The sequence below is a fragment of the Scyliorhinus torazame genome, chromosome 1, assembly GCF_047496885.1.
Source record: "Scyliorhinus torazame isolate Kashiwa2021f chromosome 1, sScyTor2.1, whole genome shotgun sequence".
Lineage (NCBI taxonomy): Eukaryota > Metazoa > Chordata > Chondrichthyes > Carcharhiniformes > Scyliorhinidae > Scyliorhinus > Scyliorhinus torazame.
The window spans coordinates 258,931,733-258,949,070 of NC_092707.1; the positions used below are offsets into that span (position 1 = coordinate 258,931,733).

General features: G+C 46.8%; 1 protein-coding gene across 13 annotated transcripts in view; it reads right to left on the minus strand.

Annotated features, from left to right (window-relative positions):
• syne1b (spectrin repeat containing, nuclear envelope 1b) overlaps nucleotides 1–17,338 on the minus strand; it is a 669,902-nt gene that overhangs the window by 21,100 nt on the left and 631,464 nt on the right. For all 13 annotated transcript variants that reach the window (XM_072505314.1, XM_072505250.1, XM_072505295.1 and 10 more), the window contains 3 exons: nucleotides 10,168–10,379; nucleotides 8,187–8,387; nucleotides 7,258–7,386 (listed from right to left, as the gene is read on the minus strand). In XM_072505314.1, the coding sequence (XP_072361415.1) occupies nucleotides 7,258–7,386; nucleotides 8,187–8,387; nucleotides 10,168–10,379 (542 nt within the window). The remainder of the gene's footprint in view (nucleotides 1–7,257; nucleotides 7,387–8,186; nucleotides 8,388–10,167; nucleotides 10,380–17,338) is intronic.

Here is a 17,338-nt window from a genome sequence, read left to right on the forward strand (position 1 = left end):
GTTTGGGATTGGACCAAGATTTGTGAACTGGGTAAAGCTACTATATAAGGAGTCGAGGGCCAGTGTCTGCACAAATAACACCAGCTCGAGATACTTTTCTCTCCACCGTGGGACTAGGCAGGGATGTCCTATGTCCCCCCTGCTGTTTGCATTCGCAATTGAGCCGTTGGCCATCGCATTAAGAAGTTTGGGGTATGGAAAGGAATAGTGCGGGGGGGGGGGGGGGGGGGATAGAGCATAGGGTGTCCTTATATGCTGCTGACTTGTTGTTATACATGTCGGAACCAAGTGTGTCAATAGGGGGAATACTGGAGCTGTTTTGGGTGTTTTGCTCTTTCTCGGGGTACAAATTAAATCTAGACAAGAGTGAGTATTTTGTGGTGTCTCGGCCAGGGATGGGGGCAGGAGTGGGGCGGCTGCCATTCCACAGGGCAGGAACTCACTTTTTTTTTAAAAAATAATTTTTATTGAGGTTTTCACAAAATATCAACAACAAAATGAAAAAGGAACCCAATAGAATTAAATACAGAACAAAATAAAACAACCCCCGTGCCCCCCTCCCCCTATACATAAATAATAAATTAACACCCCGAATTAACACACAACAAACATAGCAAATATATACACCCCCTCAGATCCCCCAGTGTAAACAAACCTCGGGTTGCTGCTGCTGCTGACCATTGTCTACCGTTCTGCCAGGAAGTCCAAGAATGGTTGCCATTGCCTGAAAAACCCTTGCACCGATCCCCTTAAGGCAAATTTCACCCTCTCCAATTTAATAAATCCCGCCATATCGTTGATCCAGGATTCCACACTTGGGGGCCTCGCATCCTTCCACTGAAGAAGAATCCTTTGCTGGGCTACCAGGGACGCAAAGGCCAGAATACCGGCCTCTTTCGCTTCCTGCACTCCCAGCTCCCCTGCAACCCCAAATATTGCAAACCCCCAGCCCGGTTTGACCCTGGATCCTACCACCCTCGACACCGTCCTTGCTATGCCCTTCCAAAATTCCTCCAGCGCTGGGCATGCCCAGAACATATGGGTGTGATTTGCTGGGCTCCCTGAGCACCTAACACACCTGTCCTCACCTCCAAAGAAACGGCTCATCCTTGTCCTGGTCATGTGTGCCCTGTGCAGCACCTTAAACTGTACGGAGGCTGAGCCTCGCGCACAAAGAGGAAGAGTTCACCCTCCCTAGGGCATCTGCCCACGTCCCCTCCTCGATCTCCTCCCCCACCTCCTCCTCCCACTTACCTTCCAACGCCACCACCAAGGCCTCCTCCTCCTCCTGCATCACCTGGTAAGTTGCCGAGATATTCCCCTCTCCAACCCACCCCCCCTCAGCGCCGTAGGCAGCAGTGCTAACCACTGTGTTGCCGTGCCGCCCAACTCAATGCATTTTTAACTCTGCCTCCTAAGGAAATGTTTTGTTTTTTTAAAAAATATTTTTATTCTCCCTTTTTCACATTTTCTCCCAGATTTGCACCCACCAACAATAAACAATAAGCAGTAATGAATATAATGTCAATCCTCATATCAATAACACCCTGTTATCAAATACACCCTGTCCTGTACTGTGCGTGGCAGCAGCCGTGGGAATTCCACCACTTGCCGCCTGGCAAACTCCCTTACCTGTAAATACCTAAAGATGTTCCCCGGGGGGAGCCCATACTTCTCCTCCAGCTCACCCAGGCTCGCGAACTTCCCGTCCACAAACAGGTCCCCCAACCTTCTTATCCCTGCCCTGTGCCACCCCGAAAACCCTCCATCTATTCTCCCTGGGACAAACCGGTGGTTCCCCCGTATTGGGGTCCACACTGAGGCCCCCACTTCCCCCCTGTGCCGCCTCCACTGCCCCCAGAGTTTGAGGGTAGCCGCCACCACCGGCTCGTGGTATACCCCCTTGGAGGGAGGGCAGGGACTCAATTTAGATACCTGGGGGTGCAGGTTGCCCGGGAGTGAGGGCGGTCTCTGTAGGTACAACATTTCTAGTTTGGTGGAGAGAATGAAAGCTGATCTGGCAAAGTGGGATGGTCTCTCTCTGTCACTGGTGGGTTGGGTACAGAGGGTTAAAATGAACGTGTTGCCACGATTTCTGTTTATTTTCCAATGCCTGCCGATTTGCCTGCCAAAGGCTTTTTTCAGAGAGGTTGAGGGAAGGATTACCTGGATTACCTCGTTCATATGGGGAGGGAAGGTGGCCAGAGTTAGAAAGGTGCTGCTACAGAGGGGAAGGCAGGCAGGGGGTTTGGGTCTTCTGAACCTGATGTATTATTACTGGGCGGCGAATGTGGAGAAGGTGCGGAGCTGGGTCAGAGGGGTTGATTCCCAGTGGGTCAGAATGGAGGAGAGTTTGTGCAGAGGTCGGGATTGAAGGCGCTGCAACAGCGCCGCTCCCGATGGCCCCGGGAAATACTCAGGGAGTCCGGTAATAATATCTTCGTTGAGAATTTGATGGCAGTTTCGCCAACACTTCGGGTTGGGGGCAGGGTAAAGGGAAATGCCGATTCGGGGAAACCACAGATTTGAGCCAGGGAAGTGGGACGGAAATTTTCGGAAACAGGAACTTCTCCACCCTGTGACCAGGCGTGGCGGGGGGACATCTTGAGAAGGTTGAGTTTGAACTGAGAGGAAGGATGGAGGGGTTCTACAATTCATGGGCATTATTCATTATGCACTTTCAAGAACTGGATAACATCGAACATTAGTTGGGGTGGTGGGGTTTGGATGTGTTAATGGTGACTATGGGTGATTCCTGATTCCTTTTTGCCATTTGTTTACGATAACATGCGGGCTGCTGTTTGGGGGTTTGGTTGGAGGATGGGATCGTTGTTATTGATATGAGGATTGACATTATATTCATTACTGCTTATTGTTTATTGTTGGTGGGTGCAAATTTGGGAGAAAATGTGAAAAAGGAGAATAAAAATATTTTTTTAAAAACAAAACATTTCCTTAGGAGGCAGAGTTAAAAATGCATTGAGTTGGGCGGCACGGCGACACAGTGGTTAGCACTGCTGCCTACGGCGCTGAGGACCCGGGTTCAATCCTGGCCCCAGGTCACTGTCTGTATGGAGTTTGCACATTCTCCCCGCGTCAGCATGGGTTTCACCCACGTGGGGCAGCACAGTAGCATTGTGGATAGCACAATTGCTTCACAGCTCCAGGGTCCCAGGTTCGATTCCGGCTTGGGTCACTGTCTGTGCGGAGTCTGCATATTCTCCCCGTGCATGCGTGGGTTTCCTCCAGGTGCTCCGGTTTCCTCCCACAGTCCAAAGATGTGCAGGTTAGGTGGATTGGCCATGATAAATTGCCCTAAGTGTCCAAAATTGCCCTTAGTGTTGGGTGGGGTGACTGGGTTATGGGAATAGGGTGGAGGTGTTGACCTTGGGTAGGGTGCTCCTTCCAAGAGCCGGTGCAGACTCGATGGGCCAAATGACCTCCTTCTGCACTGTAATTCTATGATATGATTAATCTATGATACAACCCAAAGATGTGCAGAGTAGGTGGATTGGCCATGCTAAATTGCTCCTTAATTCGAAAAAAAAAAATGATTTGGGTCTTCTAAATTTATTTTTAAAAAGTACATTAAGTTGAAAAACAAAGGAAATGTATTGATGTCTTACAATGTGTGTGAAGACCTGAATATTATGATTCACTGCTCATTACAGTATAGAGCAGACAACAATGATTAGAAAAGGTAGGTGAATCTGGACAGTGGAAGCTGTTTGCAGAGAATCATCAACCCATATTGGGGCCAATAATAGACAGAGTGTGTGTGTGTTGAGGAGGCAAGGGGGGGTTAGTAGTAGTTAGGATTTCTCTGGGCAGATTAACTAAAATGGTCTAGCTAGGGAGAGTATAGCCCTATTCTAATGTTACACTTGGAACATAAATCAGGAAGGTGCAGATTAATACTAACTAATATATGTATATATTTATGTGTATATATATTTCAGTAAATCAAAATAGCCAAAAATGCTTTAAAACCAAGTGGTAGGTTTGCACTCCTGTGACTGTTCATCAATATGACAGCCAATTTTGGCACGGTAAGGTCCCACAAACAGGAAGGTCAAATACAATCTCTTTTATTAGTGTTGCTTAAGGGATCAATGTTGGCCTGACACCGGGAGGAACTTACCTGTGCTTCTTTGAAACTGTGCTGTGCAATGTTACACAGGGCAGCATGTTACACATAGGGCAGCACGATAGCATTGTGGATAGCACAATTGCTTCACAGCTCCAGGGTCCCAGGTTCGATTCCGGCTTGGGTCACTGTCTGTGCGGAGTCTGCACATCCTCCCCGTGTGTGCGTGGGTTTCCTCCGGGTGCTCCGGTTTCCTCCCACAGTCCAAAGATGTGCAGGTTAGGTGGATTGGCCATGATAAATTGCCCTTAGTGTCCAAAATTGCCCTTAGTGTTGGGTGGGGTTACTGGGTTATGGGGATAGGGTGGAGGTGTTGACCTTGGGTAGGGTGCTCTTTCCAAGAGCCGGTGCAGACTCGATGGGCCGAATGGCCTCCTTCTGCACTGTAAATTCTATGATAATCTATGTCTTGTGTCCATTTTAAGAGTGCCAACAAAGGTATTGGTTTAATGTCTCTTCCGAAAGATGACAGCTTTAATAGTGCAGCACTCCCTCAGTATTGCACTGGAACATCGGTTATAGTTGATGACTAAATATACAGTTTTGTAAAAAAACGTTTTATTAAGGCATTTATGATTTGACTAAATATACATTTAATGATCAAAAATGCTATCTGGCTTTCACGTAATTAAATTACCAACGAGTACCAATTATTAAAGAGTAGCACACCCAAATTACTTCACAGTGCAATTGAAATGGTAGGAGGTCAAAGTGATAAAAATGATGGATTGGACTGACGTAGATGCAACATCTATAGTTCTGGCAGGAAATAGGTGAGAGACATTGAAAAGCAGCCACTTTGTTGATTGTGGGAGTAAAACTGACTCACCCATAACTCAAAACAACAATCCTGATTTATTGTGTCAGCACCTGTTGAGAGTCTGAATGCAGTGAAATGGATGTTAACCCACCACAGTGGAACAGCACCCCGCCCCCCCCCCCCCCCCCACCCAATCCTCTCCTCACTCCTTCCACTCTCTATCGCTTCCCTAACTTCCCCTTCATACCAACCACCTTCCTAGCACAACAATGCCTCTCCTGCACCTCCTCCCTCTCCTACAGAAAGGGAAACAGAGGGAGGAAGCACTGAATAGAGAGCATAAACAGCATACAACAGACAGAGGGCGGGATTTACCAGCTGTTCACGACAGCGGGATATTCCGATCCCACCGACGGCGCACAGGTTTCCCGGTGGCAAGAGATGCAGTCAATGGGAAATACGCTGACAATAGCGGAACCGGAAATTCCTGCTGACAGGCCGCCTCCTCTGCCGAAAAACACATGGCGGGCTGCACGGTAAATCCCGTCCAGAAACTGCACATGTCAGTGAGAAATGTCCCAGATGGAGAGGCGGCACTAGTGCTCCAGTGAGAGGATTCTCTCTGCCTAACAATCTCTGTATTCAGTTTCTCACGCAGGAAGATACAGTGCCATCTAGTGCGCATATGAGGAAGATCGCAGTGAAATTTGAATTTAAAAAACGGGCTCTGCCAATGGCTAGGTGACGTGGTTCCAGGTTCGACCCTGTGTTCGTGTCGGGTTAGCTGGCTGGAGCACTGCATGTGGCCACAGTTCCCCAGGGTTAGAGAGAAGGCAGTGGGGAGAGCAGGAAAGTGTTCAGCTGGGGTCTCACTCCTGATCGCTATGGCCTGAGAAAGGGGAGGGGGGGGGGGAGGGAAGAGGAGTGAGGGAACTGCTGAGAATGAGGATATATGAGGCAATAATTGAGATTGGCTGTGTTACATGAGAAGTGATTTTTCAAAACAGATTAAGCTATCAATATAAACACAGAAAACTCTGCATAAACTCAGCAAGTTTGGCTGTGAAGAGAGAGAGTTAATGAGCGCGATTCATCTAAATGGGAACAAAGTCTCATAGGGAGTGAGTTTAGCCGCGTGTTTCCCGGCACACATAGCGGCAAGAAACACATGACTATAAAACGCTACTCGCGTAAAACAAGGGGCCTCAGCGGGGGACTCGCAGCCGACGCCCATTTTCTACAAGCGGCTCCACTCGCTGGAACTCCTCAGTATAGCGAAAGATCGGGATGCCATTGTTAACACCCCAGCACGACACCTGTGCCCCCCCCCCCCAACAGTCCTGCCAGGCCCCCTGGCCCAATCACCAGCACACAAAAAATGCCAGGTTGGCAGTGCCAGGGTGCCCATATGGCACCAGTAGTGCCAGGACACTACCCTGCCCAAAAGGCATTCACCTTGGGGCCTCCGATTCCCTGGATGACCTCCACGAGTGTCGTTCCATCTGGTCCCCATTTGTGGAGGCCAGTACTGAACGGCACTTGCCGGAGGTCTTCAAGGCGAATGAGATAGATCCCAACACCTTGGGTACCTCAAAATGTCGCATATTAAAGTGAGACTAGCTGTCTCGCTCTAATATGCAGATTTGCTAAAAGGTCATCCCGCCCACAATGGGCAGGGTTTACATCGCAAAGTCTTGCGTGACCGCGTTAGATCTCAAAAGGCATTGCAAGCCGGGTAGATCCCGGGAGCGGGGTCTCCCGGCTTCTATCGGACACACTGCACTGCGGTGAGATGCTTTTCAGGTGCAGCATTGCCGTTGGATCACGCCCAATGTTTCGAATCCATATGACTTCTTCAGAACTAAAGAGTAGAGATGTAACAAATTATATAGTTGGAGAGGGGAGCGATGGAGGTGGGGTGGAATAGAAGGTCAGAGATAGGTCAAAGTTAAGGAGAGATTGACAATTATGTCATGGACAAGAAAAGGGAGTGTCAATGGTGACATTAAGGACTGAAGAGGTTGCTAATAGTGGCATAAAGGGAAGGTGGCCAGCACCCACCGTATTCTGATATTAACAATGGGTAAGGTCTAATGTTGGGCGTGAATGGGATATCTGATGGTGTTCTATGTGTGTTTCAGGTTTGTTGCTGAGAATCAACCCTTACTTGAAGGAGAAATTGGGGCCAAATTTTAGGGAACTTTTGCATTATCCTCTATCCCTCCACCCTGAACATCATCTACCCTCCTTAGTCACCTCTCCAGTGATACCGGACACAATTGAGTTAAATCGATCCATCGCATGTAACAGAAATAAATAATGGAGATCGAGATTCCAATGTAGCTCTCACCATCAATGTCTTGTGATGGTCCTGCAACGTGTCCGAATCCAGATTGGGGTCGATGGGGAGAATTTCGTTCCTCCTTCTGTCTATATTCTCCAGCCAGAGCAGTAGGCCGTGGCTCATCTCGTGGAAATCCTGCAGACACAGGTAAAGGGAAAGCCAACCTCAAGATGGATTACGATGGATCCGCCAATTCCAACCATCGGGAAGTTCACATGGAAGGAATGACAGTGACCTGCTTCTCAAGGCATCGGCCTCAGCTCAGTGCTAATGCACCTGAATCACAGAGTTTCTGGCCATGCGCTACATACTTGAGCACATCATCAATGCTGATACTCCCAGTACAGTGCTGAGAGAGTGCAGCACTGTCAGAGGTGCAATTTTTCAGCAGGATGTTAAAACCAGGTCCTGTCAGTCCTCGGAGGTGAATACAAAAAAATAATCTACTGCACTGTATCCCAGATCCCTGACAAACATTATTTCCTCAACCAACAATAATGATAAAGGTTATCTGACCATTTATTGTTGTGTCTGTGGGCTCACTATGCAGAAACTGAGTGCTGTATTTCCCTACATTGCGACAGTGACTACACTTCAAAGCTATTACATTGGCTGCAAAGCGCTCTGGGACATCCTGTGGTCATGAAAATTGTTACAGAAAGGCAAAGTTGTTTCTTTCCTTTATTACTCAAGTGCATAACACAAGGGATTAATGAGCTACGTCCATTCAGAGCTCACGCAGCACTTGTTTGACAATTAAGACTGTTACTTTGAAGCAAGTATGATGAACTCCTTGGGATCTGTAGATTGGATCTGTTGGGTTAAACAAAACTGTTTGATGCTCTTAATAGTCACACACCTTCTTTTGGTCCAGAAAAGAAGAGGTACAACTTTGCTAGAAAGCTCTATGAGGGAGGCCCCACGGCATTACTCACGTGGCATTGCATGAGGGCATCCTGGAGAGCGCAACGCCAATTCCCCAACAGGCTACCAACTCGGTCCCACCGCTTGTTCATCTGACTCAAGCGATCCCGGAGCTCCAGCACATCACCCGTGTCCGACTGGGTGAACTCGGTGCTGCACAGGTTTATGGACAGGATGATGGCTTTGCGGTTATCGACTGCCTTTTGCAGCTCCTGGAAGAAACACAAGGAAACAACCTGAAAGTGGCCACGCCCATCTCTAGAACAGGCGACTGCCATTCATCAGTCTGCTGAATGAATGGAGGATGGAAGCATTCCATAGTCTAAATTCCTTCTAACGGCTGGGAGAGGGAATAAAATATACAGCTATTTAATCTTAAACATTTTACATCTGCACACATCTCCTCTGTCACCTTTCACCATCGATATGTCAACATTTATAATGGAATCTGCCGAAGCAAACTAAGCAATGTCACATTGTTATTACCACCCTCCGACCAGAATTGCTGAATGTTTCAGTTTTGTGTTCCCCAGTTCCTCTAGTTCTCTGCTTCCCAAATATCAGACTCTCCTTCAAACTCATCCCTTTGTCCAGAGCTTTTGGCTCCCCCCCACTTTGGCTCAGCATCCATTTTGTTTTCATCTGCATCTCGGTGAAGAACACTGGGCCGTTTTTGTACATTACCCGCTTTATAAATGCAATTTATAATTGTTTGAATTTAACATGACTGAAATGGCCAATGTAAATGGGTTACTCCACAATCACACTTTCCTTCCACTGGGAGCAGCATCTCTGTTTTGCCTCTCCCAGCAACTCCAAACCTTAAGCCAATCCAAATTGCATGGAAATACAATTCACCTCCAGGAAAAGTGTTGCAAACCCCCTCATGGTAAATTACAATCCAACTGATTGACTAACTACTGAATGATTCTTTGGTGCTGATTAGTCAAAAGGGGTCTCAAGTGTGCTCTAATCAATAATCTCATCATACAAGTCGATGTGGAACTTCATATTGATACAAATTTAATATTCAATGGCATCTAAAATATTAATTATTGTGTTGGTTGGACTATTGGATGCATTCACCATTTTCTGGATAGAGGTCTTTGAAAATTGCATTCCACTCATTAGGACTGATCTGTGGCCATGCCAATTTAAAGCTAAAAACAAAAATGAGACCTGGACTACAGGGGTTATATGAAAATTTTTCCTTTTATAAATAAATGTAGAATACCCAATTATTTTTTTTCCAATTAAGGGCAATTTTGTGTGGCCAATCCACCTAACTTGCACATCTTTGGGTTGTGAGAGTGAAACCCACGCAGACATGGGGAGAATGTGCAAACACAGAGAGTGACCCAGGGCCAGGATCGAACCTGAGTTCTCTACGTACTCGAAAACAAGGCGACAATACCACCTCCTAAGCTCAGCTCTCACATTCTGATGGAGATTCAGAGTACACGGACCTGCTGACTTTCACACTCAAATTCCTGAAATGTGGGGTGTGCGCCGAGTTATGCAGAGTCAATAGTGGAACAAAGGGAGCTGGGGATGTGCAAGAGGCCTGAATTGGAAGCGGTCTTGGAGGGCTGGGAGATGTTGCCACAGCCAGGGTAGTATGAAATCGGGATGGGGGGGAGGGGGTGGAATTGAACAGGATGAGGAGCTTTTTAAAACAATATCCAGGAATTGCTGGAAAAAGAACCATTACAGGTCAGCAAGCACAGGGATGATGGGTCGAATGCGACATGTGTGAGTTGGTATAGAGGCTGCAAAGTTATGACTGAATTGAAGCATGTGGAGGCTGCAAAGTGGGAGATTGGCTATGAGAGTATTAGAATAGTTGAATCTAGGAGGAGAAGGGTTTTATCAGCAGATGAACTGAGGTAAGGGCAGAGACGGACGCTATTAAGGAAGTGGAGGATGAAGGCAGTTTTGGTGATGGCGGGAATTGATAGGTCTCTAGCCCATGAGGAGAAAGTTGGCACATACTTTGAGCTTTTTAATGCGCAGTTCTATGGTCTGGATGTCTGTGCTGGTCTCCAGCCTGTCGAGATGCTCCAGCTCTTCCTCAGTCTCACTCAGCCACTCCCAGATGCTGTCCAAGTCGGAGTTGAACTGCTGCCATTGCTGAAGGTTCTGTTTCATCCTCAGCTCCTTGTTGAGAGCCTGGGCTTGGATCAGCTCCCAGCGTTCGATCACACCTGCAGAGGGAACAAGTGAGCTCTGTAACAAGTGTAGCCATCTGGGATGACCACTTCCCGATTACAAAATGGACACTTTGCAAAGATTGCAGGGAAAATGGTCAATACTGAGAAAACAAGCAGGTTCTGGGTTTGTCTGCATATTTGAGCCGCAGCTCCCAGACAAGACCAAAACTGTAGGCCCATTAGCATACTAATGGCCCATCTCCGGGAACAAAATAGTAACATTTAAGTAACCGATACTAAGGCAGACAACCTGGCGCCAGAGGAGACCAGAACAAAGCAGGCCAATGGCCACCTAGGTCACCCCCAGCCATCAGGGCACCCACCTCTTTATTGGAGGAAATCGATAGGAATGATCGAGAAACGGCCCAATTAATTGGGGCCAAGTTCAAGGCCCGCCCAAAAGCGCGCAAAGCCCCTTTTGGGTATAAGATGGAGGCTCCGGCTCTCACCGAGGAGAGACCTGCCCAACAGCTGCACCAGAAGCAAGTAAGTCCAAGGTCAACGCTCGCTACCAGACGGACGACCTTAGCTGTTCCCCTTCACCACTTTGACTCCAGCAGCCTCAGAACCAAACAACGACCATTGTTCCTCTGACTGAGTGGGCGCCCAAAGCTAAGTATAGGCTTTGGCAGTAGCGATAGTTTAGTCTGTAGTATTTGTGCATGAGTATATTTAACTGTGTGTGTAAATAAATAAGCATTTGATTTTGAACTAACTAACTGGTGTATTGAGTCTTTGATCTGTATTCGGTTTGAACCTTGTGGCGGTATCGAGAGATACCTGGCGACTCTAGAGCAAAACGTAATTAGCATTTAGGAAGGCGACCATATTGACCGCCATATTCAGAGCCAAATAAAGAGAACAACAATTAGCAACACAAGTCAGCTCACGTCTGCCGGCTCACCAATTCTGATCAACCATCGATACATCTGCAGGATTAGTTAAAATTATACAAACGTGCACCTTTATAGCTGAACTTTGAACTCCTCCTCATATTACATATTAATATTAGTGAATAGAAACAATGTACAGGGGTAAGGGGAAATGGCAGGGCAATGGCACTTGTTTGAAGAGCCTGTGCAGACATGATGGATCAAATGCCCAATTCTGCGCTGTAGAATTCTACAATTCTGTGAAGAATTCAGCCTCGTATAGGACCAAGTATTCTATAGGTTTTATTATCATACACAGAGTTTCGATGAATACCAGACAGATGATCTGGCAGCGTCTATTTCAGTTTCATCCCAGTAACTATCATTGTAATTGATGTTAATGGTATGTTAATTCTATTGCTCAGACGCACAAGGCAGCCATTGTTTCTATTTAACTACCTAGAGCACATATAAAGAGAGAATGCTGGGACACTGGGATGGTAGGTAGGAGACAGATGTATGTAATACCGCATTCTGTCCCCTGTGTCTGCGTGGGTTTCACCCCAAAGATGTGCAGGTCAGGTGGATTGGCTACGCTAAATTGCCCCTTCATTGGAAAAAAATAATAATAATTGGGTATTCTAAATTTATTTTAAAAATACTGCATTCTGTAAATAAATAAACACTCAATAAAAGGGAGTAGTACTCAGTTTCATATTTCACCACCTGGCTTGGATCATCAATTGACTATAGACAGAGCAACGGTACATAGACTGGCATGGGAGAGTGGGTGTGAGACTCACCCATTATTGGAATTTCAGGCCCCGAGTATTCTAAAGCCAGGGGCTTTTCTACAGATCACCGCTCAGTGCCCACTCCAAACAGGTGTTGAATAGTAGGAAGTGCGGGTGGTTTAGAACCTGCTGACACTGAACAGGTAACCTGGTTAAACCCGGTGTAGAATCTGCCCGAGTTATATTCCAGTAATTCCAATAGGATATAAAATGGATGGACGTGTTTTACACCGGGTGGGGGCCACATTAATTACCTCAAAGACCTGCATTAATGCCGCCTGCCCATTCAAACATAAATCTCCCTGCTCAAATTATTGGGTGACTCAAATTCTAGTGGTTTGAGGATCCACCCTCTGACAGCTGTTGCATACAGATGTGCTTTCACCACCACGTGTTTTCTCGCACACTCACTCGATAGGATATACAAGATGTGGCCAAAATGTCCGATGTTGAACTTGCTCCTTTTTACAATCCAGTGCTGATCTAACAGCGAATTGTCAAAGGAAGAAGGTGAAAATGGCCGACCTGAGGGAGTGGCCGGTGATCCGAAACCTGCCGAGTATTTCCAGGGTTTTCCCTTTTTATTTTGGATTTCCAGGGACTACATTTGTTTTGTAGGAAAATATTTATTGCTTCATTCTCAAACAGCATAGCCGCACATGCACAGACCAGGAAGGATATATGCAGCCTATCTAACTCAGCCCTGTTACTGGGACAACTGTGGCCATTCTGGAGCATTAGAACACAAAGGGAGTTCAGGCCAGTTACATTCTGGTGTACTGAACATTCAATCAGAACCACTCACTGCCCCACCTCCAACAGATAGCTGATAGGGTGCGATAAGTTGGGTGAGAGGAGGTTTGTGTCAAGCATAAATGCTAGCATAGACTAGCTGCGCTGAATAGCCAGTTTCTGTGCTTAACTTGAATGTTATGGTGGAATAACAGAATGCTACAGTGCAGAATATGCCCTCCAGTCCACCGAGTATGCACCAACGCATGAAAGGCCCAGATGCCCACCTAATGCCACTTGCCAGCACTTGGCCCATAGCCTTGAATGTTATGGCGTGCTAAGTACTCATCCAGGTACCTTTTAAAGGTTGTAAGGCATCCCACCTCCACCACCCTCCCAGGCAGCACATTCCACACTGTCACCACTCTCTGGGTAAAAACACTTTTCCTCAAATCCCCCCTAAACCTTCCACACCTCACTTTGAACTTGTGCCCCTGGTAACTGACCCTTCAACTAAGGGGAACAGCTGTTCCCTATCCACCCTGTCCATGCCCCTCATAATACTGTACACCTCAATCAGGTCACACCTCAGTCTTCTCTGCTCCAGAGAAAACAACCCAAGCCTATCCAACCTCTCATTATAACTTAAATGTTCCATCCCAGGCAACATCCGGGTGAATCTTCTCTTCACCTCGTCCAGTGCAATCAGATCCTCCCTATAATGGGGTGACCAGAATTGCGCACAGTACTCCAGCTGTGGCCTCACCAAAGTTCTACACAGTTCCATCATGACCTCCCTGCTTTTGTGATCTATGCCCCGATTGATAAAGGCAAGTGTCCCATATATCTTTTTCACCACCCTATTAACCTGCCCTTCTGCCTTCAGAGATCCATGGACAAACACACCAAGATCCCTTTATTCTTTGGAATTTCCCAGTGTCAGACCTTTCATAGTATACTTCCTTGTCAAATTACTCCTTCCAAAGTGTACCACCTCACATTTTTCAGGATTAAATTCCATCTGCCACTTATCTGCCTATTTGACCATCCCCTCTATATCTTCCTGTAACCCAAGACACTCAACCGCACTGTTAACCACGCGGCCAATCTTTGTGTCATCCGCAAACCCTGATCATACCCCTCACATAGTCATCTATGTCATTTATATAAACGGCAAACAATTGGGGCCCTAGCACGTATCCCTGGGGTACGCCACTGGACACTGCCTTCCAGACACTAATGCAGCCCTCAAACATCACCCTCCGTCTCCAACCGTTAAGCCGATTATGAATCCACCTTATCAAATCACCCTGTGTCCCATGTGCATTTGCCTTCTTAATAAGTCTCTCATGTCGGACCTTGTCAAAGGCTTTGCTGAAATCCACGTAAACTACATCAACATCTATACACTTGGTTACATGCTCAAAACATTTAATCATATTTGTTAGGTATGACCTCCCACTGACAACGCCATGCTGACTATCCCTGGTCAAATCTTGCCTCTCCAAGTGGAGATAGATTCTCTCCTTCAGAATCTTCTCCAGTAGTTTCCCAACCACTGACGTGAGACTCACTGGCCTGTAGTTCCCTGGCTTGTATCTACAACCTTTCTTAAATAGTGGGACCACATTAGCTATTCTACAGTCCTCTGGTACCTCCCCCGTGGCCAGACAGGAATTAAAAATTTGGGTCAGAGCCCCGGCAATCTCCTCCTTGCCTCCCACAGCATCCTGGGATACAATTCATCCGGACCTGTAGATTTGTCCACTTCTAAGCCCACCAATACATCCAATACCTTGTCACTCCCTGTGACAATTTGGTCAAGAACCTCATAGTCTCTCTCCTCCTCATTCTCTTGGGTGAAGACAGATGTGAAATATTTGTTCAACGCCCTACCAATGTCCTCTGGCTCCACCCACAGATTTCCCCCTTGATCCTTAATGGGTCCTACTCTTTCCCTGGTTATCCCCTTCCCATTCATATACTTATAGAATATCTTGGGATTTTCCCTATTTTTTTACCAGCCAGAGCTTTCTCATTCCCCTCTTTGCTCTCCTAATTGATTTCTTAAGCTCCATCCTGCACTTTCTGTACTCCTATAATGTCTCTGCAGACCTGCTCCCCTTGTACGTGTTAAAAGCCTCTCTTTTCCTTCTCATCGTATCCTGAATGTCCCTGGTCATCCATGGTTCTCTGGGTTTGTTACACCTTCCTATTACACTAGAGGAAACATATTGGGCCTGTACCCTCCCCATTTCATATTTGAATGTCCCCCACTGCTCTTCTGTAGGTTTCCCCACAAGTAACTCTTTCCAGATCCTGACTTATTTTGTTAAAATCAACTGTCCCCCAATCCAAAACCTTGGTTTGTAACTTGTCTATTGCTTTGTCCATAACAAATTTAAATTGAACTAAAATGCTCCCTCACCAACACATCAACCACCTGTTTGGCTTCATTCCCAAGAATTAGGTCCAGCACTGCACCATCCCTTGTTGGATCCTATACAAATTGAGCTAAAAGTTCTCCTGTATACATTTTAAGAACTCTACTAAATCCAAGCCTTTAACATGATGGCTATCCCAATTAATTTTGGAAAAGTTGAAATCACCTAATATAATTACCCTCTTATTATTTTTACACCCTTCTGCGAATTGCGCACAATTGCGCACAGGGGCAGCACGGTAGCCTTGTGGATAGCACAATTGCTTCACAGCTCCAGGGTCCCAGGTTCGATTCCAGCTTGGGTCACTGTCTGTGCGGAGTCTGTACATCCTCCCCGTGTGTGCGTGGCTTTCCTCCGGGTGCTCCGGTTTCCTCCCACAGTCCAAAGATGTGCAGGTTAGGTGGATTGGCCATGATAAATTGCCCTTAGTGTCCAAAATTGCCCTTAGTGTTGGGTGGGGTTACTGGGTTATGGGGATAGGGTGGCGGTGTTGACCTTGGGTCGGGTGCTCTTTCCAAGAGCCGGTGCAGACTCGATGGGCTGACTGGCCTCCTTCTGCACTGTAAATTCTATGATCTATGATATGTGCTCCTCAATTTCCCGCTGACTATCTGGAGGTCTATAATAAACATTTAGCAACGTAGCTGTCTCTTTTTTATTCCTAAACTCTACCCACAAAGCTTCATTTGATGCCCCCTCCAAGATATAATCTCTCCTTCCTGCAGTAACTGCTTCCTTAATTAATAATGCGACGCCTCCTCCTTTTTTACCCCCTCCTCTGACTTGCCTGAAGATTCTATATCCCGGGATGTTGAGCTGCCAATCCTGCCCCTCACTCAACCATGTCTCTGTGAGAGCTATTATATCGTAATTACAAGTGTCAATCATCCCCCTTAACTCATCTCCTTTCACCTTTAATATTCCTGCCATTAAAATAGAGGCTATCCAGCCTTGTTTTACTCCCTTGAAACTCACTACCGCTGTATTCCCTCTGACCTGATTGCTTTTCTACATTGTACTGAATCCCTATTGTGCTATCAGTCTGCGTCTCCTCCCCCTGCCAAACTAGTTTAACCTCTTCCCAACAGCACTAGCAAACCCGCCAGCAAGGATGTTAGTCCCGCTCTGGTTTAGATGTTGGCTGTCCTGCTTGTACAGATCCCATCTTCCTCAGAAATGGTCCAAATGGTCCAGGAATCTAAAACCCTCCCTCCTGCACCAACTCTTAAACCACACATTCATCTGTGCTATTCTCCTATTCCTATACTCACTAGCACGTGGCACTGGGAGTAATCCAGAGATTGTCTCTTTAGTCCATTGCCTAACTCCCTGAATTCTTGATGCAAGACCTCACCCCTCTTTCTACCTATGTCAATGGTACCAACATGTACCATGCCCTGTGCCTCATTATTCTCCCCCTTCAGGATACCCTGCAGCCGTTCAGTGACATCCCGGACCCTGGCACCAGAGAGGCAATAAACCATCCTGGAGCATTTTTCATGACCACAGAAGCGCCTATCTGTGTCCCTAACTATGGAGTCCCTTATGACAATTGCTCTTCTGCACTTTGATCCTCCCCGCTGAACAACAGATCCAGCCATGGTGCCACTGCTCTGGCCGCTGTTGTTTTCCTCCGATAGGGCCCCCCCCCCCCAAACAGTATTCAAAACGTTATACTTGTTAGAGAGGGGGACAGCTGCGGGTTATTCCAGCACTGACTGCCTGCCCTTTCTAGCGGTCACCCATCTGTATGCCTGCACTTTGGGTGTGACCATGTCTCTATAACTCCTGTCTATGACACTGTCCGCCAAGTGCATGCTCTTAAGTGCATCCAACTGCTACTCCAACCAAACCACTCAGTCTGTGAGGAGCTGCCATCGGGTACACATCCTGCAGATGTAGCCATCCGGAATGCTGGAAGCGTCATGGAACTCGCAATCTCACCCCGCTGACTGACATTTCTTCTACCTAGTTCCTTACAGTTCATTAATCCAATAAAGAGGGCACTGAAATCAAACACTGAACAGAAATGTGGCTTGTCTTGACTTTATGGACCTGAGGCACCCATTAAGTCACATGACCATGAGTTATAAATGTGATGTTTGGAAGCC